Below are 27,581 nucleotides of genomic sequence, written 5' to 3' on the forward strand. Positions count from 1 at the left end.
TGTTAGGGAAGAGTCTCGAACTGGTGAAATATGTCAGTAAGCACCTTGTACTTTTAAAGGTTTAGCTCGCAATATTTTAAAAAATAATAATCCGTATGGCAAAAAATGGTCTCGCCACAGTGGCCAAACAGTAGCTCGTCTGGGACTGAAACCGGAGAGAGAGGTTTTCATATAAACGAAGACATTCTGAATCCTTCTCATAGAATTCCTCGATGATCCACGTTCGCCCTGTGCGCTTAAGTGGCACTGATAGCTTGCATGGATTTATTTCCACGTTCTAAGGCCTTGCGACGCTTGCCTCCAATACTTTTGATTCTATCCCCAGAAAAAAAAAGTGATATAGAGTGGAACTGACACAAAAGAGCGGAAAATTTATATCCGGGTTTTGCAAAACCTTTAAAAGTGGAACTATCAGCAGGGCTGGAGACCTCATCAATGAGAAAACCTGTTTTGTTTTGTTTTTTTGGGGGGGGGGGAGTATGATTTGAGAGAACTGACCATTTAACAAGCCCATCCACCTGCACACACTTGTAACCTCCCCCTACATACACACAAACATGCTAAGGTCCCTGTCCCCCAGCAAACATTTGGCAGCATTCCATTAACAAAGCCACCAGCGATTTCTCACCCTCACCTGCTGTCAGAGAGAAAAAAAATATGCACACACACACTCATGTTCACCTACTCTTGCCTCAGAGGAAAAGAAAAGTTAGATTCTCCCATGAAATAGCTTTTATTGTTTCCCCAGAAGGCATGGGTTGTACGCCTCTGAAACAACACACACATGCGTTACACGCGCGCACACAGACGCAGACGGCAGGTAGAATGCCTCGATGGCGTTTTGTGTACCCACTCCGGAATGCTGAAGTAAAAGCAAAGAGAACTTTCCCCTTTTAAAGTGTGCACTTGCATGTTTGTGTGTGTCTGTGTGTGTTAATTTCTAAAACTGGATGAGGCAGAAAGACGAGATTGAGCTTGTCATTAGGAGTTCACAGCCTGCGTGCTTGTGTGAAGGTTTGTTTTGTTTTGTATTAGCTGAGCTTGTGTGTGTTCGGCGCACGCAGAGTGTGTGTCTCTGTGTCTCCTCTCTCCCACGCTCGAGCTCCTAACGATGGCAAATGCGCCTGTGTGTTTGCGAGGCGTTGTTTCTCAAAAACAACAACACATCCAGGAACGACTCGTTTTGTCGGGTTTTGTGGAAGGAACACGCTCTAATTAGAGAGGCCCTCTGAAGGTGCATCAAACAGATCTTTCTCAAAGAGCAACCAGCTCATGTCTCACACACAGCGCACACATGCCACCTCTGATTATTGGAGAAATGTGTGTGTTATTTAACTATATAGCAGAGTATTAACAGACTTGTCAGTTTAGATTTGCTGCACATGTGATCCTAATCCATTGTGTATGCTCAGAGACACACACATTTACATGGAGACACACACAAAAAAGTGTCTGCTTTAGGTGTTGCTTTGTGGCCTCTTGGGCAGGTTTGTGCATGACCGCGAGCCCTTTTTAGAAAGGAAAGTGTATATGCACGTATACGCACACTGTTCTCTCTCTCTCTCCTTCAGCTTAACTTTAGTTTCCCAACTTGATCCGTTCTATCAGATAAGAGCTGAAACTGCCCAGGTCAGTTTTGTTCAACCTGTGACACGCCCTTCTGTCCTCAGGTGCCAGTGATGATGGTGGAATCAGCCTCTGAGACCATTCGTACGACGCCGTCCAACCAGAACGGAGTCAGCAGCCTCAGTAGCCAGTCGGATGGAGGGGGCGGTAGAGAGGGTGGGTCCAACGGAGACACCAATGGAGAGATCAGCCCAGTTGACTTACTCCACCTGCAACAGCAACAGGTGTGTGCTTTAGTGTTGCATATATGTGTGCGCATGTTGTTTTTAGGCCTTTGTGGGGTCTCCCTATGGGTGTAATGCATGCTTTTTGCACTGTGTTTCCACCTGTCTATATGTACTCATGAGACTTGTTTTGCAACCCTTGTGCAACTCGTGATTGTATATATGGCACATCGTATGGAGCAGCATGTACACGTGAGGTCATTGCATAACGTACAGATGTGACAGCACTCGAGTGGCCACACAGTAATAGTTAGCTTTGTGTGTGCGAACAGTGAAAAGCTCTGACAGGTTGGCTGGTCGTTGCTTTAATTAGCCACTCTTCGTAATGTGCCAAATAATTCCACTGGGACACAGTTCCCCGCATTAATTCCTACTCGTGAGATTCCCAGTGATGGATATTTACACAGTCCTCACAATCCTGAAGAAGAAAACAGGGAAGAATGAGCTATTGTAGGTAAGCTCTGTGTGTGTGTACATTTCAGATCCTTATTTTTATGACACACTCCATATAGCACTCGGATGTGTGTTCATAACGTCTGGAGCTATGCTATTCTTCTTCTGTCTTTCTCGCTCTCTCTCTCTCACACAGACACACACACACACACACACACACACAGACACACACACACACACACACACATACACACACACACACACACTGGCCACTGCGTCAAATGGAATTTCCAAACTTTTCCCGGAACTTCTTGGATGAAAATTTTATTTCTCATTCCCCTCAGAATCCACATAACTCTCTACTGATTACTGTCTGAAGGACCCTGGACCTTTACACGTACTACAAACTTACAAACACACACACACACAGAATTTCACAACTTTTTTTTCATATAAAGGTCTCTACACTAGTCATTTGTCCGTAAATACACAAAAATGTCCGCCATGCTGTCGTCTAATGATCTAATGGTGGAAACTTAGTGATTCATGTTTTTCAGTAAATGTTGAGGCGTTTTCTTTATTGAATAGATTAATAGATAGAACACATTTTTGTCCTCCTGTTTATTTTTTTATGCATGTTTTGTATGTTTGCCCGTCACAGAGGGTCAGTGTGGGTTTCTGGGTTCTTTCTAGTGAGGAAACCCAGGGGGGCAAAAAATCAGGGTTTCCTCCCTGCTGCTAAAATTATTCCCCCCTAATTATAATGGTGGAGCCTTAGGTGAATGAAGAACACTCGAAGCCCTTCACTCCTGTCCTGCCCTCCCTCCTCCTTCCCATGACTGCATCCTCACCCTGCTTCCTCAGCAACCTTCAGCCGAGGACACACACACACACAGAGACACACACTGCCACGCACAAATGCACACATTTAAACACCAAACCTGTAGCTCATACAAAGCAGGTCTTTATTCTCTCGGACGTGTCTATGCTCTCTATGTTTTTGCACCTGTGTGTGTATATAGGTGTGTGTATGTGTGCGTGAACCCTGGTATTTCCTCTCTCGAGCGGGTTACCAACCACAAACATAGCTCCCTCTCTCTTTCCATCTTTTTCTCTTCCTCTCTTTTGCTGTACTAACCCCCCACCCCCTCACCCCAGCCACTATGGACCATGAAAGACAAGCACAACCTTTCCTCCAGATCCCAACGCTCACCTCACAAAAATGTTACATCCACATATGTGACTGTAAATTTGCATTGTGGTAGTTCTTTATGAACAGCTTTTTTTCTTTTCTTTTTTTTTTTAACTCGATTCTCGCGAAGTTGACTTGTTAAGAGTTAAAGGTGTGGTCTTCCTGTGCCGTACATGTTTGTTTTTTTTCCGTCTGGAACCATTGTGTTCTTTTTTACTTGATTTATGGGTGTTTCACAGCAATGCATTTTGGATTGTGACGCGTAGTTTTTGCATACATGCGATTATGTTGAGGACTCTTAAACATGTGTCTGCTTAAAATGCTATTAGAATCACCTGTACCATGTCTTTTCACTGACTTAAGATTCACGCGTACATTTACAAGCTTGCGTGCCACCTTCAGCCCTTCGAAATATCACAAGCCTTTGTTTCCCTTCACACACCTCCCAAACTCTCCGCTCTCGTTGCCTCACTCCCTGGATAAGATTAAAGCACCTTGGAGTGTTTATTTCTTTGATAGGAGCTGAGTTTTTTAAGTTTATCTTTTATCTTTCATCTGTTTTATTTTTTAAACTTTGTTATTATTAATATTTTATCCATGTTTAAATGAAAGATCTTAGAAAATATTAAAATATACTATATGTAGTTTAAATGCAGCAGGAGTTAAGATGTTATTTTTGTTGTTGTATCCTAACTTTTATTGAGAGTGAATTTTGTTATTTAACCTCCTAGGACCTGCCGTCTACATATGCGGACATCACATTTTGGGGTATTTAGACCAAAATACTCAATTTTGCTCTACATGGGCCTGATATCCATTTACGAGGACATTATACTGCTACTGTTCTATCAAAATTTTAAATGAATATCCTCATATGTGGCTCTTATTTTTCTTAAAAACAAAAATAAGGTGAAAAAAATAATCTGGTAATTCTTTGTTTTTACATTCATCGGCCCCCAATATGCCCAAATATCAAAAAGAAATTAAAAATGCATGCTGTGGAAGAGTTCGGGTCTTAGGAGGTTAAAAGAGAACATTATACTTTAAGACATTTTCATACGACTTTACTAAGTTTTATTAGATTTATTTCTTTCATAGTCAGTCTTTAAAAACTAGAAGGAAAATGTCTTAGCTTTAGATTTCAATTTAGGATTTCTAACTTTTTAGTCTGTACTGGTCTTTTGATTTTCGTCCTTTCATATTCAGACTTGATTGTAAAATAATGGTATATATATATATATATAATATATATACACACATACACATTTTTTTTTAACTTAAGACGCTACCTAAATCTCATGGACATACCTCCTGCTCCCTTTCCTCCTTTTATCTCCACGCTTGAGTCTCTCACCTGAAGCTATAGTGTAGACCAGCGTTGCCAATGCGCACTGGAGCAGAAAAGATATACACACTGACATACTGGGATCCTGACAGCTCAGTGTTGTCAGAACACAAAGCCATCTTTTCCTTGGGCCTCTTGGGAACCTGAGAGAAATCACAGCCATCTCCAGCCATCAAACCTCTAAACTGGCCTCTGTCTTTGGAGTCTAATTTTTTTTTTTTTTATTTTTGTCTGTCATAGGTAGAGAAAATCAGAAAGATAGGAAAGTAAATGATGAGGGATAAACAAAGAAGAGAAATTGGAAGATGGGACTACCAGTCAGCATGAATGAAGGTAAAAGGACGGGTGAAGAGGCAGCACTGGGACGGAGAAGGGGGGGTGGGGTGGGGGGGCATTTGTGGGCTGGAAAGAAGAAATAGAGGGATGAGGGAGGGGTGTAATGCTGAGACGTGTCAGAAAAGGGCGCCTGGGCCTCCCTGTGGAATGTGGCCTGTCTGCCTCCCCAGAAAGAACAGAGCAGGAAAGAGGGAAGAAAGTGAAAAGGGGGTGAAGACCAGTTTTGCCCCATCATCGTGGAGAGAGATGAAGGGAGGGCAAGGAGGGAAAACAATGAGCCGAGTTACAGAGCGAGAGGAGAGCGAGGTGGAAAAGTGAGAGTGCGGTGGAGAGTGTATGGCAGTTTGTTGAGGTGCCGGGTGTGGACGTGAAATGATGCATAGCAGAAGAGAAATGTAAGCAGGATAAATCCTAACAAACCTCAAAGTGTGTGTGTATGTGTGGCTGGGTGGAGGGTTCACTGACGAGAACCAGGTGTCTCCTATTCTCTCCTTCCCTTTAAGTCTCTCCTACCACCTTTTTCCTTGTTTTTGGCAGATTTTAAGTCTATGCTGTACGTTGCTGCGACCCCCTCTCTCTTCTCACCCATTTCTGTCTCTTCTCCCCCCTCCCATTGCTGTCAATTAATCGCTTCTGGTGATGAGAGGAAGAGAGGAGAAGAAAGTAGGAAAGAGAGTGAGATGGTGACAAAAAGGTGCCGTTTCCTCTTGGCAGGGCTACTCATCAGTTGCCTAAACCAGCCAGACAGGAGTTTTTCCCCTCTCTCTTGTGCTTAACTCACTCTTACGCGCAAATAGAAAGTGAGAAGCAGACTGTAGCAGTGGTCTCCATCCCCCAAGGGTTTAAAAGGAACATTGGTTGAGAAAAAGGCAGTTTTAGAAATTGGTTTGGAGCTTCGATCCCCACTCCCATTTGTCATGTTCTATTTTTTCCTCAGTGCCTCCCTCGTTTTGCGCACGTGTGCACGCTCGCACACACTCGGATACTAGCGATCTTTGTCGCGCTCGCTTTTTCGTATACGCTCACACAGACACATATAGGAAGTTACACACGTGCACAGAGCTGATGTGAGTTAATGAAGGGTGTAATTAAGGAGCCGCAGTGATGACTGGAGATCAGGGGGAACCGATACAGATCTCAGATATACACAAACACTGATGAAAGATAGCTGTTTTGTGTGTGTGTGTGCATTGTGTGTGTGTGCACGTTCAAGAGTGAACATTTGGGTTTGATGCTGGGAGTGCTTTGCGGACAGATGTATGAGAATGCTGTGTGTGTGTGAGCATGTTAACAGATGATGAGAGATGCTGGATGATTCATATAACGTATGGCTTCCTGTTAGATTGGCTAGACTCAGTAATTATGGCCCGTATGAATGGAGGTGGGGAGGTTTTGAGCCATATGGGATTCGCTAGCTTTGGCTGAAAAGGCTTTGCTGAATTATGGAAGGTGAATGTTGGTCACTGGGACTGTTGTGTCTTGTTTGACCTCCAGCACTCAACAGAGTTCAGTTTCAGGTCAGGAGTGCAGAGAAGATTGAGGTGAAGGGGTGACTTGAAAAGAGAAGGTAGAAGGGAAAAGATAATTTCAGTTACTGGTTCTGGATTATTAGGAATAATCAAATTCAGCTCCTTTTTAGTGCATCTGCACAACAGTTTATATACCAATGCATTTTTCTTGCCTGTCTGCATGCATGCATGCATAAACCCATAACTGTTTGTCTGTCATGTGTTCTGGTCACTAAATCAGTCCCACTCTTCTCCCTGAGTGCTGTCACCTCCTAAAAGCTTTCCCTCGGTCTTGCCCAGGCCTTCGTCTTTATGTGGGAGGTCAGTATGGTTCACAGGTCACCAGAGGTCATGCTGAGACAGAGGAGGGGCGAATAGGGTTGCCTACCATCACAGAACACCCACTGCTATTACCGCATTGATACAAAGAGACCTATAGAGCAACTACTTCCTCTAGGAGTCTTAAAAGGAATAGCAGTACCCTTTTTGTGTCTTCCTTGAATTTGACTTCTTTACTTTTTCTTTACTCGTTGGGATCTCAGAAAATCAATCTGTTTGTCTTAACCAGTACTTCATACTTAATAATCAGGATGATTTAAGACATGAACACACAACAAATATAATCGGCTACCCTGACTATCTTTTGAGATCCGGATATACGGAAGCACTCTACTGCAAATCTTTAAAGCTTCTGGGTGCTTGCTTATTAGCATACAAACATCTACCTAAAGAACAAATATTCATCAATACCCAAAATATAGCGTTAGTGTTCAAAGGTGTTCAATTGACCCCCCCCCTCCTCAAATTTCTCTTTTTTTTCCACATACCTAATTCTAATAGTATTTTTTTGTGTCAATAAAAGAATTTTTAATGCTTTCTCCAGCCAAGCTATTGAAATGCGGAGTTTGTTTTTTTGTTTGCACTTTTGTTCTCTCAGTTCTTTTGCATTTCTCCCCCGTGACCTCCTCATAATACATGCTCATTCTCTAGCTAAAGAGGAAAAATCCACCATAGTTTAGCACATTTCTGAAATTATAGCAGAAATATTCACCACAGTTTTCACATCAACTTGAGCAGTACTGTAAAACTGTAAACTCCTTAATACGGTCTTCCACATAAGTATGCTACAGGACTATAGCAAAAGACGGAGAGTAGACATGGTTCAGCAGACCAGATGAGCTAGCATGGACATAGTCATGGTTGATTGATCCAACCGGTCAAGGGACCCAGAGATGAAAATAGACAGCACGAACACACAAAAAAAATGTGTGTTTGTGTGTGTTTGTCCTGTCTCTGTTGTGGAGACAGTGTTATACTCACACATACCTGGGCACCTGTAGGGGTTAGGTTGGGTTTGGTTGCCATGGGAGTGTTTGAAAGCACTCACACTGGGTAGGCCTGGCGGTGTTGTCAGGTAAATAACACACACATGCACACAAGACACGTCGAGGAATGGGCTGCAGCAGACACAGTTTATGGAGGTTAAAAAGTTGAGTGAAATAGGACTTCCACTCCTCAACCTGTCACCATGGTGACTGAAGGCTGTTACAAGGTCACAGGTCACAAAACAAAGCTGAAAGACCTCATTATTATTAGTAAGAGCTTGTGTGTGTGTGTGTGTCTGGGGATGCTTCTCCAGACATAATTGGTTTTAACTGACATGAGATCAGGTGCTCTGTTTCAGAGTTCATCTGGAATAAGGCACCAAGACAGGACAGCTTTAGTCTGCAACCATGCACTCCACTTATTTGCCAAACAAGGAAACGTGTAAGTTAAATATGTTGTTGCACAGGTGGCCGCGCACAGTTAAGGTTCATGAATGTTTCACGTGTGTGGCGGCAGACAAATCTACTTAGTATCATAGAAATAATGTGGCAATGTGTATTGTTTTTCTTGGGTTACTGTATCCATAACCTGGCTTAGCATGGCATTTTGTACAAGCACTTTGGTGGGATGATCCCAAAAAACTGATACTTGCACACTCTGGATTGAGCCGCAAATGAATCTGCACAATCATAAAAGTTCTTGCCTGCATGTGTAGAAGGGTAATTGGTAAAGAAAGCAGCTTTTTAACCCTTTTAGTCGTGCATATTCACAAAATGTTTTGCTCCAGTTTGATCAGATTTGACTGCTGATGCTATGCGCGCAGTCATTAAAATGTTAACTCTTGCCCCGTGTCTTTAGTTGCAGGATTGGTCTTGTTAGCTAAAAATAATCTATCCAGATGTGTGCCTAAGGATGAGACTTGCTTCTAGGAGAACTTCTTGTGTTATGAGGTCCTCCTATCGGGACGATCGTGGCTCAAGAGTTGGGAGTTTGCCTTGTAATCGGAAGGTTGCCGGTTCGAGCCCCGGTATGGACAGTCTTGGTCATTGTGTCCTTGGGCAAGACACCCGTTGCCTACTGGTGGTGGTCAGAGGTCCGGCAGCCTCGCCTCTGTCAGTGCGCCCTAGGGTGGCTGTGGCTATAATATAGCTTGCCATCACCAGTGTGTGAATGGGTGGATGACTGCATTTGCAAAGCGCTTTGGGGTCCTTAGGGACTAGTAAAGCACTATACAAATAAAGGCCATTTACCATTTCCTATCCCGGTCCAAGTGCTGTTACTTCTTACTACTTAAATCTACAGAACTAGATGGACACTGAGAGGGGAACAAGAGGAAAGTAAAGACAAAATGTGCAACGCTTGCAAGGCTGCCGGGCAAGCAGTTACCCTGGAAACAGTTGAGAGCCCAGGATGCACACAATGAACACACACATATACACACTACACACACAAAAGCTGCAGAGGCCTAAAGTGTTGCTAATTAGCTAGTCTGTGCTGGTCCTTTGTGTGAGCCATTTTAAAGGAGAGATTAGAGTCAACAGGGAGGACGAGAGGAATGTAGCTCTTCTCTTTCCCTTTCTTTTTTTGCCTTCTTCTTGAGCTCTGGAACCGTGCACGGCACCCTCCTTTCACCTGATAGAAAGAATGCCTTTGTTGTCTTGCTAGTTAAGTTTTCCATAACTGAAACACATCACAAATAGCCATAGTTGTAAGTGTTGCAAGTGAAAAGTATAAAAATTGTGTAATCTAGTAAAAAGTAATATGTTAAGTAGGGAAATGGATTAAAGCAGTTGTTTTGTGAATGATGAAGACTAAAGAAAGCCATAAAAACTGCCATGAGCAGACTTTTCATGCTGAAATTTCCTTTTCTTTCTGGCTGGTTTCTGGTTTTGTATTATTTTAACCTAAAAATGTGCCTCACTACATCTCTTACTAAATCACACAGTCTAGCGTGCACACATAGTTCCCCATTTCCCCTTTTTTAAGAGCACACCCCAACCCTGCTCCTCATTTGGGGAAGTTAAAGATTTTGTGCTTGTTTAGTTAAACTTATTGTACAGCAGCCAGCCTTTGTTGTACTGCCCACTTCCGCTGTGTGTGTGTGTGTGTGTGTGTGTGTGTGTGTGTGTGTGTGTGTGTGTGTGTGTGTGTGTGTGTGTGTGTGTGTGGTAAGGGTGGGTGTTAGGGTGTGTCTATCTCCATCTCTACAGCCACAACCAGGTGTAAAAACCCTCTGAACCAAAGACATGAAAGAGTTTTATTTCCATCGAAGCGGGCAGGCGGGCTAATGCTTTTACAGGCCACTGACTAGGACTGCGCTTTTCTGTTTAACCAATAGACTTCTGAGTGTGCGCATTTCTCTTTGTGTGTACGTTTTTGTGCATGCATGTGCACATGGCAGACAGTCTTTGTTTGTGTATGTATGTATGTGTTTTTCCTCTGTCTCGCGCGCTGGGTCTTGGCAGTGTCTTGCATGTGTTATTAGTTTGCTTTTTTTTCCCCCCACGTTTTTTTTTTTTTCGGTTATTAATAATAAGAGTTAAACGGTTTCCATATGTGAGGCCTGGTTGCCAGGCTAGTGCTATCCTCATCATGGTTTGGGCAGGAGAAATGGCTGAAACGTCACCCAGCTAAGACCTGCACCTATGTGGCCTTATCTTCCCAGGAGCATGACCCGACTACTAAACTGTCCTACCTTATACGAGATGAGTGCTAAATATTATAAGTGTGTGTGTGTGTGTTTTCCTCTATGGGTTGGGTCTGTCTGGAGCGAGACCTTCCTCTCCTGCCAAACGAGCTGTGTTGAAAACCGCAGGGAAACTGCATATGTGTATATAATATATGACGTGTATTTGTGTGTGAGTGTGCGCACGCGCGTGTGTGTGTAAGGAAACTGCTGTAGAGCTATTTGCCATCAATTAGCCGCCTGGACTGAGCTGAGGCCTACAGTACAGAGGGAGCTGCTTTTATATTCCCTAGGAAGGGAGTTCCTCTTTCTTTCTGTCCCTCCTCACCTCATCATTATCTTTAATTGTCTATTTCTCCGTGCCCTTTTCCCTTCACTTAACAGAAAATAGCCGAAAAGCTCTCATGTTGGATTTAAGATGTGTGTATATGATGATGAATTGTGTCATGATATAAAACAGTTCTGGGTATTCGTTCAGCTCTTTTTTTATGACCATGGGTATACCCCCGTGAATCAATAGAAACATTAGATGAGTGTCGGGACATAGTTGAAGGGGAGAGGTTTTCTCGTTTCACAAAACAGTTTTGAACTGAAGAGAACCATCTGGAAGTCGGCAGGGTCCCCGGAGTTTAGAACAGGTCCCTTCTGTGAAAAATAGTATGTGAAAAAAAAAAATCTAAAATCAGCCAGGGTTTTCAAACACTACGACGTATTTTGAAGTTCTTTTGGAGTTTGTGAGTTTTTATAGCATTGGCTCTTGAATACGGTCTTTCCTCTCTTTAATGGTCAGTCTGGGGCCCAGAGAAGCTTGCTTCAGCCATTTTAAAAACCTCAGCACTCAAACGGTGCCTTTATATTGCGGAAACATTACATTAAATAGCTGAACGGGCCTGCCGCTGGCCGGTGGTTCCGAAGGTGTCCCAGGCTGAGGAATTCGGTGTTGCTTAAGCTCCGCTAAATTGGTGGACAACTGGTCTGAAATCCACGTTTGAGGGAGCGAAAACAAATGACAGGAAAGCTGGTGAAGGGGAGGGCGGAAAGACCTGATTAATACCAGAAAAAGAGAAGGCGTGCACGATGAGGAGTCGGAGGAAAGGGTTGAAGGCTTGGCAGAGGGTAGTTTATTTGTAACCCACCGTGAAATTGACAGGCTTTAGAAGGCTTTGGTTCAAGCTGCAAATTCCTTCTGCATATATGTTTACCCCGTGGAAACCCCTGATCTGTCTTAAATATACTCGCCATTGCCTGTTTCCTTTGTGGCATTGTTGTATGTACGCTAAATCAATAAGGTCATGACTGGCATGGTGAATAACACTACCTAAAACTCCTTTATTTTCTCCGCAATGATTCCTTCTGTAGACACCGCCGTCGCAGTGGCTCAGCAGACTTTTTTTCCTCCTTTCTGTGCTACAAAGGAGCCTATATTTGTGTCCTTGCAAAATCCTGCAAAATTCCCATTAAATTTAATGTCTGCTGGAAAAAATGAGCATCAGTGAAATCAGCTGCTGTAATGTTTGGTTGGAATAAAAACTTCCTGACTGCAGCCTTGATGACGACAGTTCCATAAAAGCTCTTTACCAATATAAAACTGTGCAAGATGGTTAATACATATCTGTTACAACAACTTTTAAATACTTTACATGAGAATGCCGTTCATTCAGTCGTCACTATAGCCGTCTTTTGTCTGTCAGTCAAAGGCGGAAGGCGAGGGTCCCCTCTTAAGCCCAACAGCTGCATTCACAAGACTTTGCTTCCATTGGAAGACCCGGACAATCTATTTTAGGCCTGCGCCTAACCCGTACCTGCTGTCAGAATTTGCTGTTGTGAAGAAGGGTATGGATAACAGATTTCTAGAGATGAGAGGCCAGGGGTTCAGAAAGACAGAATACTTGGAGGAGTGCCAAGCAAATATTTGTGTGTATTATATGGCGAGGTAGAGTGAAGGTGGGAGACAGATCAGGTGATGTAGACGGAGAGAAATAAAGTGATCTGGGAAAGCAATCTGGTTTATGTGGTGACTGACAGTGATGCATTTGATACATGAGATTTCACTGTGGCTGTAACCAAGCCCTCACTCATATATGCCCCAAAGTCATAGAGCAATCTCACTAACTGTCACCTCTTCAGGAATCTCACTTTGTGTACAGTGTGTGTGTGTAAATACTGGGCCTATCTCTGTAGGCAGGTGAGCTGATACTATACTGTGTATCATCATCCTTTTAACAAATTTACATGCTTTGTAGATTGTATTACATCTGTTCAGTCTTGTTTCATCTTCTCTCTGATCATGATTCCCTCTGAGTAGCAAGAGAAAGAGAAGGAATCAAAGATAAGAGAGATTAGAGCCAGGAAAACTAGTGGAGTAGCACAGAACGAGCCAAAGAAAAAGAGGGAGTAAATTAAAGTCGAGGGGGGATTTTAGTGGAGTTTGAGGGTTTTTTTGGTGCCAAAGTGAGGAGAAGCAGCGCACATGGATACAAGGGATCACTGGATGACCCAGGAGGATGGCAGCATCCACACAGCTTTAGCTTGGCTTTCAGCTTCAATAACAGCCCTCCAGAAAGGAGATAGCGAGAGAGAGGGAAGACTTGGGGGGGGGGGTCCACTTCTTTCTGAACCCAGCCTCTCCTGCTGATCCAAAATCAGAAGGCATGCAGACCTTAGAGAAGCAGCAGGGTGTGACATGCTCTTTTCTGCATCTTCACCCTGAATCTATCTGCCCGTGTCTCCATCTATTGCTCTTTCCCGGAGAAGGGAGCGGATAGAGCACTGGAGACGAGGTGCATTACGAGCCACCATTCCCAGGCTGTTGAGCTAGTAGGGGCGGACTGGGGATATTTGTTTGGTGTTGAAGTTATCTACTGCCTCAGACGCTGCACAGACATGTGAATCACCAGCTGCTAGAGCCTAGTTTAGCTCCCTTGTCACTAAATGCAACAATAAGCTTTTCCCTCGCGCTCACTTGTGCTCCTTTTCTTTGTACACTCTTCTTCTTGGTCTAAGAGCAAAGAAATCTGATACCACCTGCCTCCCCCTTGCCCTTCCTAACTCCCTCACCTCCTCCTCCTCCTTCTCCTCCTTCTCCCCCAAGGACAGCCCACTGTCTGCCCCGGGGGCTGTTTATCTATGGGGGGATGCGGGGAGGAGAGGGTAAAAGGGGGACGATTTTGTTTCGTTTCGGCCGTCAACAATGGACCTCAGTCAGTGCTGACGGATTACTCCAACATATGGTACCCACCTGTCTCTTTCTCTCTCGCCCTCCCCTGCGTCTGCCCCCCCCCACACCCCCCACCCTTTTTCCTTCACTGTGTCTCTCTGTTTAGATTTCTTTGCTTATTCCTGCATTCTCTTTCTCTCTGTCACCCAAACACACTGGGCGGATTAGAGGCCAGATTCATCACACACACAGAGACCTGTTTGCTTTAGCAACCTGAGCCAGGCACGGGTGCGCACATACAGACACACACAGGTCTACTTTAGGAGGCTCGGATTTGCTACATGTTTGTTGAGACCTTCTAGTTTGCATCTAACATTTAATTCGTTTGCATCTAACATCCCAGCTGTAGGTGAAGAAGAAGCTATTTTCAGACATACAGATGTGCACATGTTCATAAAGATACTGCAGTAAAGATACCTGCAACAAAAAAATCACCATTCTCGTCTCTTTTCTTCTAGTCGTTTTCAGATTTCAATTAAACGCGTAGTTGTTGGGCATTTTTTTGGAAACCTGAGCGAAAGTAGCCGTGTGTGTGTGTGTGACCCTGCTGAATTAAAAAATGCACTGTTATTAAAGGCTGTGTCAGAGGCGATGATTTACAGAGGGGAGCGATGACAAGTCATAAGAACTCACACACCAAACTGACATACACACTTGCGCACTCAGTGTGCTCTCGAGCCTCCAAGCTGAGCAGTGACCTCCTCACCCCTCCTTCCCCTTCCTCCTCCTCCCTCCCTCCCTCCCTCTCTCACTCTAATAAAATCTGTCTGACACCACTGATGTGTGTATATGTGTGTGCGTGCGCGTGTGCGTTTGTGTGTGTGTGTGTGTGAGTGCTCAGCGGCAGCACAAAGACTCTGTTGTTGGGCCTCCCTCTTAGGCCTCCCTCATATTTTCTTTAAAGGTGCAGTGCGCCCCCAAGAATGCCACAGGGGGAGCGGGGGGAGTCTTAGAGGAGCTGGTGTAAGTGTGTGGGTGGGTTAAGGGGGCAGGAGGCATGCTTTGTAATGCTACAGCTCGCCCAGGTCACACAGAGAAAAAGGCAAGGAGTGAGCATAAAGAGTAGAAATGAAAGAGAAGGGTCAGAGAAGAGAAGTGCTTCTTGACAAAGTAGACCTGAGAGGCTTTGGCTGCGGTTGCTGGTGGCATTTGTGTGCGTGCGCACTAAGCCTGCGGCCCTCTTTCTAGTGTTGTTCAAAGTTGAAAGTTCAAGGTTCCGTTTATTCATCCACAAGGTAATGGGAATTACAGTGTGAGTAAAACCTCACAATATAAGCCATACATGTGGTGGAAGCAAGGAGTGACAATTACATATGGTGCCAATAGTACTAAAGACAAGCTTCCAAGTGACAATACACAAGAAGAGGAGGAGGTTTGTTTTTTTTAAAACTTACTAAGGTCATTATTTTCTAAATCCTAACATCTTGATTTGTGTTGTCACTCTTGAACCGCAATCTTTGTAACGGAAGAATGAAGTAATGTTTACATAATCAGCTACTTCTTGAGCTTCCTATCCAAACTTATGGTTAGTTGCTGTACCGAGCAACATGAGGAAAATACAGGAAATTTATGATTGACTGCCTTTTAGTGAGTTCAGGTACCCGAGGGAGAGGAAACAATTTAATAATATTGTTCGGTGAGTTTCAGTGGAATAGCAGCATGGTATTACGGTCATCTTTTGTTACGGTTTAAGTTTAAATAAATGTTACCAAGATTGTTGTAATTAAAAACAGACAGCTTTAGACATTAGGGAAGGCTGAAAGGTTTTGTGGGATGTTGACGATATAGAATAGATTCTGTAAATATCAATAATGAAAAAATACCCGACCCTAAGCCGCCTTGTATTACCATCTGTTCTAGTCGCTAAACATTTTTTGTATTTATGGTGTATACAGATGCCCTAATGGTAGCTAGCTGGGAATTTTTTCCTCTTTGCTGTCCAGCAGAACTTGCAGATTATTTATACGTATATAAATATCTGCATTTTTAACTTAATTCTTGTGTCTCAGACACTCACACATGCATGGATGCAGGCACACGAGAGGAGACAGGCATCACCTCTGCTTGGTTGTAGCGTTTATGAAAGCCATAAATGGCTCTTTAATATAGTGGTAATCAGGGTGGTAATTTGGGTGGAATTGTCCCTTATTGTTGCCAGACATGCCTCCCCAGCTCCTGCCAACATACAGCCATATGCACACACATACACACACACACACCCACACAGACAAACACACATACTCACTCCTGGGCAGACAGGGTGTTCAAGGAGTAATTCACACCACATGCCAACAAACTGGGCGGTTGTTTTTTTTTTTGGTGTGTCTATGTGTGTGTATGAGTGTGTGTGTCTGTGCTGCTTAAAAGCTGAGGTCAAACCAGTAAATGGGAGGGGGGTTCCCAAGATTTTTGTCAAAGTGTTAAAATTCGTGTGTGCGTGTGTGTGTGTGTATACAGGCACGTCCTCAGCCGTGTCCGTGTGTGCGTTTTAATTGCGGTCTCAGCAAAAGTAGCAAGTGTGCTCGATACAGATGGTTTTCATCACTCTGACTGCACAGAAAACTTCTCTTTCTTTTCAGCCTCGGTTTAATCTCTCCTCTCTGCTTTTGTAATTAAACGTTGCCTAATGCACCCAAGCTTCTAATTCGACAATTCATTAAATAAGCACGAGTGTAAAGTAAGCGTGTGCTGCACCGTTTCACTGTACTGTGTGTTGTGAAATGATGCACTAGATTCTTGTGCGCTGCAGTTGAGTAAGAGCTTCCAGGGTAAAGAACATCCCTCATTCTGGCCGTTAATTTGTGGCACGCACACACACACACACACACAGGCACAAACACACATAGGGACTTTCATAAATCAATATTTACTAAGGAACCTTTCCCCTTTGAGTCAGAGGAAGCAAATGTGCATCCTGCTGTCTCCCCTCTCTAACTCTCTGTCATGAGCTCTTGTGCGTGGTTGCATGTGTGTGTGTGTGTGGGTCTGTGCGCTTACGGTAAGTGCAAGGCGGCTCTGTTTTGAGATGGGTGTTTTCTTGTTTTGTTTTCTGAGCAGTTCAAACATTCCAACAAAAATGCCTGTTTCCTCAGGGACTGATTTGTCTCGGTGATAGAGAGTTTCACTCTTTAGCACTGTGACAAATAACACAACAAAGGAAAGAAAAACATAAAAAAAAAAACCCAAAACGAAACAAATATAATTAATACAGTTAAAGGCGTTAAAAGACATTGAGAAAAGGTGCCTTATGTTGAGAGGGCAGGAGAGATGGCTGAGGCAGATTCCAGATTAATCAGTAAAACTCAAGCAGAGTGAAAGAATGGAAACAGCTAGTGAGCAATGGTGACACTGGTTTAGATGGACAGCACTGGAGGGCAGACACGATAGAAATGGGAAGAGAAGGGAGAGTGAAGAGCTAGGTGGGGGTTAGTCACAGCTTTTCAGGGAATACCAAGCCAAACGGTTCCTTACATCACTCTGACACACACACACACACACACACACACACACACACACACACACACACACACACACACAAAACACCCACCATTCAAAAGACACACATGAAGATGTTGCTGACACACTTCTGCCTCACAGGATGTGGAAAACCCGCTCTACACTTTCCCCTGAGGAGGAGAAAGAAAGTGAACAGAGGGGGGAAAAGAAAGGGCATCGGTGAAAAAAAGGGAATGGGCAGAGGAGACGGTGGGAGATTTTTTTTTTAAGTCAAGAGGACGTTTTGAATGAGTTGAGAAAGAACTCGGACACACCAACAGATATAAAAACTCAAGCAGGCTGTCAGCCAGGTGCATACCTCAGATTGAGGAAATCAGATTTGGAGAAGAGAGCAGGTACTGAAAGTGTGCACGCTCAGACGCTATGGGTGCATGGTGATATGAAACTGCACACATTGGGCTTTTTGCTTTTCTTTTTTTTGTAAATGTTAAGCATTACTTTGAAAGTGCGTGACTTTTTCGAGTTGCTTAACACAGAAAATACTGCACTGTACGACTGTGCGTGCACGATAAACATCTGATCATCTCCAATTCTCTCTCGCAGGCCCTCCAGGCAGCCAGACAATTCCTCCTCCAGCAGGCCTCTGGACTCAACTCCCCTGGCAGCAACGAGGTCAAACAGAGCCCAGTGCAGGTCAGAGCACACACACACGCACTCACACACACTAGCACACACATAGTTGCTGCTTTGTCACAATCTGCATGATATTAAGCCTCTGTCAGCCGCAACTTTGTTTTCACCAACTGCCACGTCACCTGCAGTCAATGATATAGGTGCATACTTTTGTTTCCCTTTTTCACTCTCTATCTGTGTGTATCTCTCTCTCGATTTCAGTGAGTGTGTGTGTGTGTGCGTGATTGTTAGTGAGTGATTGAATGAGGCCTTTGTAGTGATTGGGTAGCGAGTCTGTGTTTTTTTTTTTTTTTTTGTCTTTTCAGAGTTGAATTCAGCAGTAAGTGGAGAGAGCGGGGTTAGCTGGAGTGCAGGATCCCTGCTAAAAGACACTTGAGGAGGATATAGATACACACACAGAGTTACAACACATGCTTTATAGCTAGCAGTGTATGTTGATAGATATCACACAAGACATTCCTCTTGGTAATTCTTTTCGGTTATATAATATGCAGGCCGCATGCAAAAGCGTGATTTGTAGCTGTGTCGCATATCCATAAAGCTGGATCGTGGGTCTATTAGAGCAGCAAGCAGTCCGGTTATTGCACTGCTCTTCTCATTAGCATGCCACATTATAAACACACGGCCGCACCATCACAATATGGGAAACGCAGAAAAGGGGAAGAGAGAGAAAGACAGATGTGAGTCAGAAACAAGCATGAGGTAAGATTTACTGTGTGGTGTCTAAACCCGGTAAGGCACTTTTGGGGGGGAAAATAGGGCTTACTGATTTATAAAGCAAGGTAATAACACTCTGCATAAAGATCTGCAATTTTCATCTATATATGCAGCAACATTCCCGTTAAAGCATTTTCATTTCAACTCCTAAATATATAGAAAATACATCTAAAAGTCAAAGCTTTTCAGCAGCAGCACAGGGATGTTCGGAGCTGTGTGCTTTACTGTGAATAGCAGAATCTTCCGTGGCTGATCAGAAACAGTAATAAGATCACATAAAGCATCATCAAGAGAAAGCCCAAAAGTAAAGAATTTGAACTGTCGGCCACGCGGTTTAATTGCCAAGTGACCTCTGAGAAGTGCAAAAAATGCCACTGAATTAATGACTGCTTATTACTCAAGATGTCAAAAAAAAGAAAAAAAAGATTCCAAAAATGGGATTTTACAGCTTACACTTTAATCAAAACCTGAATCGCTATTTACTTTGGCAGGTGTAGAAATGAGGTTTTATGACATAAGCAAATAAAATAAATACTGTTTTATACCATATCTGGGTTTTGAAACTCTTAGTTTCTCCTACTATTTTGACTATTCGTTGCTCGGTCTCTGGCTTGCAGAATGACCTCCGTGGCTTTAATCCAGGCTGGCGGTCAATCCGTGTTGGGCTCAACTTTGCTTTGGCGAACAGGAGTTTACTTAAAGGATAGAAATTTAATTAAATGCTACATTACAGCTCTTCACTTCCTGGCTCATCTTAAAAGAGAACTAAAAGAGATAGGAGGAGGGGGTGGGGAGGGAGTAAGAGAACGTAAGCATGTAGGGGGAAGTGAAACTGGGAGTTAACACGCAGTGTAATTCTGATGTTAGCCATTGAAGAGTGACGAGAATGTTGACATTCATTTTCACATGAATGGGATAAAGTGCAGGTCGAACGCGCGTTCACTTGACCTGCTTGAAATGCGCATCACTTATAAGAAAGAAGTGTAACCTTCCACTGCCTGCTCCTTCCTCTCTCTCTGTGCCGCCCTGCTCCTCTCCTGACTCTCCATCTCTGTCTTGTTTGTCTTGTTTGTTGCTGTGTGGCCTGCCTAACCTCTCTACTCTCCGGGGCATCAATGCTACATCTCTGTTGTCTGAGCTGTCAGCTCACATGGCCCCACACATCCTGCCAACACACACACAGATACACTTGGATTTACATTTGCGTGTGTGTGTGTTTGCTCCTGAGTCCTTCCAGACACAAACACAGCAGCACAAAGTATACGCCGGTTGTTGTTCCTGTGTGTCGCTTCGGCACTGAAGTTGTTTACAATAAATCAGGCTGGTAAGGGTGGCAGGTAGACATCTCTTAATTACTGTAATTTCCAGCTCTATGATCGCCTTTAAATCTCGGCGACTGCGCTCGGTTTCTTTAATTGAAGCAATCATCCATTGGCCACAGAGAGGGTGACGTGAACGGTGGCGTGAGCGAAGGTAGACATTTAATCTGGTCATTTGTAAAGGTGGCAGAAAGCGACTGTGCGGTGGCACGGTGGCTCCACATCAGGCACAAAATGGCCGTCCTCAGGTTGGCTCCTGCTGGGCTCGCTCTCACACATGCAAATGAGCCTGAGCCAATAATGAGATCTTTAGGAGCTCGATAATTAGATTTTTCCCTTCTCTCCGAGGGAGAACCGCAGAGGCAGACAGGGTGAGCGGGAAGACTTCCTTTCGTGTCTTGACTTCTCTGGAGAAGCCTCGGTCTGCGCTTGACAAGCCACCCACCCCCTCTCCCGTACCCACCCACCATATCCTATGCCCCCACGCCTTCCCCATCATATTTCTATTCTTTTCTTTATTTATAATAGAGGGGAGGATCTGAGCAGAGAGCAAAAGAAACTCTCAGATTGTATCTGCCTTTTGATTGGTTGCTCAGAGATGGTCTCTGTGTTTGGCTGGATGTGCGAGATGGTATCAGTGCACTTTGTGTGTGTGTGTGCGTCTGTGCGCTCACACGTGTGTGTGTGTGTGTCACTGTCATGTCACGTTCAGGAAAAACCCGACAATAGCTCGAGTCTCGAGACAAGCAATTGAAGGAGAAATCGATTGTGTGCGACACAATTGCAGCGGCAGTGACTAAAAAGAAGAAAATATTTTAACAATTGATTATTTATTAGATAGCAGTGTATTAACAACTGGTTCAAGAAATGAACACAAGTGATACTTAATAACGATGCCTGGGAATTGTAGCTCTTTAGATTACAGTCTGACAATTGGACAAATAGATTGGGGAAGTTGTGTTTATGATCTTGCCACAAAGGCAGCTGGTTCATTTCACACTTTAAATGTGTGTTTGTCGTTGGCGTTGGACATAATTGACCACAGTTACCTTAATTGGGAGCAGCAGAAGTGCTACTGAGAGAATTGGTGGGCAAAGTTGGCAGACGGTGTTGGAATTGGCGGATTACCCAGCATGATACGATGCGTCCGTGACCTGCCACACCTTCTCTACAATGGACTCACTTGGCAGATACTTACACTCCAGGGTGGGCACGGGCAGAAACATATGCACCGTTTTGGCAGACACGCGCCTGGCACACTTAGCAAACTGGTACTTGGCATGCACACATACAGATTAACGCACGTGCTTGGCTGTGGCCCATACGTATGTAATTGAATAGCGCGGTGTCCCGTTTTCATGTATTATTGAGGAGCTCGTTTAATTAGGAAAAAAATGAAAAGACTCATTAGAGATATGTTAATTAGCTTGGCTCTCTGCTCTCTGGAGAGGTCTGACACCAGCGCAGTGGGATGAGGAAGAGAAGGAGGCGCACGAGGCGAAAACTGAGTCATGCCGCTCGTCACGTCGGGATTTTTTTATGAATGCAGCTACTTTAAAAAAAAAAAAAAATCAGTTTTAAAATATTAATATCTGTCGTGTTTGTCTTTGTATTGCTAAATGATTTCCTCCACTTGCCTTTTTTAAACTACCACGTATATATTGTTGAAATGTTGAAAACTAAACATAAGGATTGAGGGGTGGGGGGTGTTCGAAGTCTTTTAACTAATCAACAAAAGTACTTGGAAAGATGAGTGTTTTGCCCCCTAGAGTCTGCAGAATTGAAGCAGTTCCTTCTTTCATTCTCTTTTATTTCCTTTCAAAGTGTTTTTCCCAAAGCACTTCTTTTGTCCACTCAATGAAAGTGCTTAGTTGGCAGTTTCTCTTATTTGATGTGGAGGGAATTGTGGCTGTGTGTGCACGTATTTGTGTGCAGTTTAGCGTGTGTGTGTGTGTGTGTGTGTGTGTGTTTTGGGGGGTAGTATGGGATCCTGACAGTTTGCGAAGGGTGTATGAGAGGAGGCTGAGCAGCCAGTAGATTGGGCTTGGCTCTGGTCAGAGGGGTGGACAGACAGACGAGGAGGATGGAAAGGAAAGGTTTGGGTCTGGCCACTGAAGTGTGAAACTCTTATTTTGTGATTTGAAACATGAGTGAAATCAGTAATGAAATATGGTCGATAACGGCCTCTCACACTTCCCAATGAAGGGCCCGGAGTGTGTGTGTGTGTCTGTGTGTGTGTTTCTGGAAATGTGTTGTCATTTTTATTCTGGAGCACTGGGGCGTTAGATGGAGGGAGGCAGCGGAGGAGGAGAGCTTGGTGGAGGGGGGGGGTTATCCACTTGAACTTACTGGTCTTTCACTGTCCTCTCTCAAGTTTTCTTTTTTTTTCTCTCTTTTTCATTTGTCTAGCCCCTGTCAGAGAAAGCTATGTTTTATATGCCTCCACATACAGTACATACTGTTTGTATATGAGTATAAGAGTCAAAGCGTGCATGGCCAGCGAGCACGGGACCAGCTTCAAGATCCCTTCAATTCTTCCCTTTTTGCTCTAAAAGACCCGTTCTTAATAATTATATTCACACACTTTTTGAACTAAAATATTTTATAGCATTTTACAAGTATGTAAAACACTATTTATTATTTCGTTTAATCCAGAACGTTTTGTCCCCAGTTAAAGTCATTTTACTGTTTCTTAACAAGCCGCTTAAACAAATATGTTCATTGTTCATCGCGACAACGACAGAAGCATTACACAGCAAAAAAAAAAGGTTTGAAATACGGAGCATGTCCATATCATCCCCGGCCTCACCTGGCTTCGCTCATCAGTTTCCTTCAGAATAATGTGGCCCCTAGCCCCACTGCAGATTAGCTGGAGGAGGGGTACTCACCACACACAATGGGGCCCTTTTACTTTCAGTGAAGGCCCTGGCCCCGAGTTCCAAACAACACTCTCAGCACAGTAGGCACTCCTTCTCTCTTCACTCAAATGCTTTTCTCTTCTGCTTCTCTCTTTTCCCCTCTTACCCCTGCAAATCCCCACCCACCCCAAGCTCTCCTCTCAGTCCTTGGCATGATGAGGACAGACAGGCTGTTTACCTGGAGGGGCTGAAAGATGGAGGGAGCAATAGAGATGATAGCTGGAGAATAAACAAATCCTAAACCAGCAAGAAACGAGAGCGCTCGCCTCACACTGTTAAAACCTTTACGTGTAAGGACGCTGCATGGTGCTGAAACACACACAACCAAACGCAGTTGACCGGTGCCAGAAGAAGAAAAAAAAGACAACAATGCTTTGTCATGTGATTTGCAAACTTCTTTGCGACCTGTGTCCATGGAATAATGATTGAAAAACACTTTTTCAAGTAACTCAGAATGAAACATACTGAAACAAAAATAAATATCAACAGAAAAAAACAACTGTCCATAGGCCTATCTTTAAAGCTGGTTGGACAAAAGCACGAGTATAAGAACAGAAATGGAATTCGGCCAATTACAGCTGGACGATGAGCGTTCCCTACAAATCCATTTTCAATCCTGATTACTCGCTAACTTTAGAAACATTCTGTATTCATAGAACTTTTTTAAACGTCACCTTTTAACAGTAAAAATCCTTGAACTGAAGGTGGTGGGTGACACAGTTAAAAGTTCGGCCCAGACTATAGGGTCCATGAAGCCCGTCTTGCAAGGACAGCCGCCGGTCCCTGAGGTGTGCTGATGCAGACTGAGCGTCTTGGGAGATCTACGCCAAAGCCTCGGGGAGAGTGACACGAGGGAGAACAATGGAGAGGGGGACCAATGGAGGGTTTTTGCAGGATCACCTGAAACTGCATGACTTTTACTTTCTCAAGAGAAACTTTCTCAACCAAAGTCACATTTTCCTTCAGCTTGGGACAAGCTAAACTATATAGAGATGTACTTCTTTCTTTTTAAAGGCGCTTAAAAGTCACGAAGGCCGCTGACAAACTCACCAAGTTGGTAACAATGGCTGCACAGTGTTGGAACCTCAAACAAAAAGTTTGGTTTCTGAAATGATTCGCTATCTTTTTTATTTGCTTCAGTGAGTTCTATTCTCTCTCATACTCATATTTCTCATATTTCTATTTGCTATTTATGAAGTTTTGTGTGGTTGCGGTCACACAAACCAGATTCCAGAAGCTATATGCACCTGCATCTGTGTGGGTGTGTGTGTATAAGTGTGTTTGTGTGTGTGCATGTCACACACACACACACACACTTTGCGGGGTGAGGTGGTAATGCTCAGTGACAAGGATAAACAGCACTGGGGTTTGCTCCCACCAACAGGCGGGGTGAAGAGGAGGAGGAGAGGAGGTCTGTGTCAGCCTCTCTCTCCTTTCCTCCTGCTCTCTCCTTGTCATTTTTTCAATTATCCTTCTCTCCTGTGTGTCCCCATAGACCCAGAGGCAGGGGCTGCATCATTTAGAGCGAGAGCCTGTTTAGATTCTGATTATAGCCTCCTTTCTTCTCGCCACTCACTGCCATCACTCGCACACTTAGATACATGTTGTGGCTTCACATATTTGAGCCAGCATGAGGTGGAGAACTGTAGAAGTACTTTTATCTCATTGTGAAGCTCCAGGAGGGGGTGTTGTGCTGAGGGCACAGTAATTCTTTTATAAATTGTCAACATGATCTTTTTGTTTCTCTGAATATAAGGAGTTGTGTCACGGCCCAGAAAGACTGCTTTTGTGTATTTCAAAGGTGATCATTCTGGTGCGTAAACATACTTTAGAAATATATATGATGGCTCAGGAGGCTGTGCATTGACCGTATTTATTGCAGTCAGCTGTCTCAGCTGGGAACGTGAAGTCTAAAGTCCAAAGTTCACTTCCAAATTAGCGGCGATGCATTCGTTTACCTAGCATTCTTCTGTGTAAACATAATAGCGAGCTGCACAGAGCCTATTCCCTCTGGCTGCACGCTGGTTTAATATCAGATCGCCATCCTTCGCATCTTCTAAAGGTTTCATCATGGAAAGCGGTGAAAGGCTTTCCTCCTTGTTAGAATGAAAAGTCATCAAGGGAGGAGAGGAGAGAGGGATGGAGCCTCATTGAAATGCAAGTTACATTCCCCTATTTCTCTCTCTTCACTCCTTTGGGACTTTATGCCTTTCTCCCCGTTCTCCTTCCCATCTTTCAGGCGCTCCCTTGCTCCCCCTCTTCCTTTGTTAATCAGTTAAACTCCCTCTTCAAACAACCCCTCTAATTACTCCTCCACTCTCTGTAAACGACAGGGCTGTCTCCTGTTTCTCTCCTCTTCGCTCGATCCCCATCTCCCCGGGCTCCCTCTATCCATGGCAAGGGTTGACCTCTGTCAGCCGCTGGCCCTCTCGACAGCGTGCGTCTTGGTGCGTGCGTGCGTGCATGTGCGTCTACTAATGACGGATTCTTACATGGAAATGATAGGAGAGACAGCTTAGATTTTTGAAATCGTGGCATTGTTCACTGTCAGACTTTTAAATGTGTGCACGTGAGCACGTTCGTGCACACGCGTCGTCGCTGCTTGAAGCTCGAGGCCGCACTTTCCTCTTTAAGCAAACCTCCCCGGTCGTGTTCCTTCCTCACACACATCTCTCATCTCCACCCATTATAATCCACTTCTTTTTTCATTCCTCCCTATCTTCTTCCATTTCTTGCTTTTGTGGATGGTATCCGTCCTCCTCCACTTTCTCTTCTCATCCCTCCGCTCACTTCCCCTCAGAATCACCTCTCGCCGACTAATCTGCCGCGCATCTCTCTCTTTTAAATTAACATGCAACGTGAAAAAAAATGGACGACAGCGGGAAAAAAAATTAAATGCATTTAATAAATGGCTGACTTCAAATCGCCTGGCTTTTCAGACTCTCCCTATTCACAGTCCAATGAAAGGGGAGAAATCATTCACCAGGAGAGACAAAGCCGAATGAAAATATAATTCTGCATTGTGAGGCGCTTTTGTCCTGGCCCGTCAAATCGCTAATGGCGAGGCTTTTGTTTTGTGGCGGCGCTCTCAGGCTGGCGGTGTCGTATGGCGGTGGCAACGCATGCCCCATAATCACCACGCTTTGTGATATTAGATTATAGGGGCAATTAATGGCGTCAAACCTTAACTACTCAGCATTCAGCCTGCCACACACACGTTCAGCTTTAAACGCATGCACGTTCGCACACACACACACACACTCACACACACCTTCACCCACATTCGCACGCACACATACAGTACACTATATCTGCACTTGTACACAGGAACGCACATTCGGCTCTGGCGTCAGAACGTCAGCCAACACACAGAAAGGTGCTATATCTCCAGTAATTATTACGCCTGCGACTTGAAAATGTCGATGGCGGTGTGTATAAAATAGAGTGTATGAGTTGTCAGGAAGGAAGAATGGGATGCACAAGAGCAATTAATTACAGCTTTTCATTTGGCAGCTTAGAATGACAAGGCCCAGCGGCGGGGGCAAGCTGGCATGACGCCAAGCGGCACCCATCACCGCCCCCATCTTGCTCGCTGTTCCACCACCTCCCCCATCTCCTTTGCCTATTCCTTTACCAACTGCCACAACACCACCATTTTCCTTGCTCATCCCCTTCTGACTCTGTCTTTTCTTCTTCTTCTTCTCCTCCCTTCCTCTCAGCTCACACACCCACCCGCCCTCACACAACAGCACATTTATATCGCAACTCAATCCTCTTCTACTTCCGTAGCCCAGATTCACCTGTGCCCTGCCCTCTTCCTACCCCTCCTCCATCCTTTCATCATTGTGTGTGGTTCAAAGTGTCCTTAATTAGGTAAGCCTGGTTTCATAAAGGGATAGACAAAGTCTGGGGACACTGTTAGCACTGAGTAGAAGAAAAAGAGCAAGAGGACAGATGGCATGGAAGTGTTGCTTTTTGGTTTGTTTTTTCTTTATGGCCAATCTTGTTTACAAGGTCAAATCAGCTCTATACAAATTTCATGTACCGCTAACAGCTGACCTGCTGCCACCCTCCATACCTGAACTTAGGTGGTGAGTGGAAAGAGCCTAAGGGTGGGGTGGGGGGGGACGACACACACATTAGCACACAAATGCATGCACACGCATACAGTTGATCAAGAGGTGGATTAATAATTTATATATCAAAAAGTGAAAATCGGGAAATGGGCAATTACTTCATTTTCCTGTGAAATAGCCATAATATCTGAGCAGAGATATTAAAACAGCTCAATACAAACTTTATTATTTATGTGGAGAGAAGGAAGAGGTTGTTATCACTCAGTCTATAACCAGAGAAAAAGAGTTCTCAAACACAACCGCCCCCACCCCCACCCCACACAGCCCTCCTCCCACCTCCGTAAATATCTCTTAGTTTCTCATCTATTAGCTGCGCTAATTAACTGTAGTTGTTGCCACAGTGAATAAATGCAAAATTGCTTTGTCAGCAGGATTTTGCCAGAGTGGTTTTTCAGATGTTGTGTCTGCATTTATGCATGTGCATGTTTGTCTCAGTTTCTGATTTTATGTGGTAAGCTTGTCTTCAGTTGTCATCAGATTAGTATCTGC

At 44.1% G+C, this 27,581-nt stretch overlaps 1 protein-coding gene across 2 annotated transcripts in view; it reads left to right on the plus strand.

Moving 5' to 3' along the window:
* Positions 1-27,581, plus strand: part of foxp4 (forkhead box P4) — an 89,365-nt gene that overhangs the window by 31,615 nt on the left and 30,169 nt on the right. For both annotated transcript variants that reach the window (XM_040029256.1, XM_040029257.1), the window contains exons 2-3: positions 1,671-1,850; positions 17,913-18,002. In XM_040029256.1, coding sequence (XP_039885190.1) covers positions 1,671-1,850; positions 17,913-18,002 — 270 coding nt within the window. The remainder of the gene's footprint in view (positions 1-1,670; positions 1,851-17,912; positions 18,003-27,581) is intronic.

The sequence above is a fragment of the Simochromis diagramma genome, unplaced genomic scaffold (assembly GCF_900408965.1).
Source record: "Simochromis diagramma unplaced genomic scaffold, fSimDia1.1 OVJJ01000483.1, whole genome shotgun sequence".
NCBI classification, from domain to species: Eukaryota; Metazoa; Chordata; class Actinopteri; order Cichliformes; family Cichlidae; genus Simochromis; species Simochromis diagramma.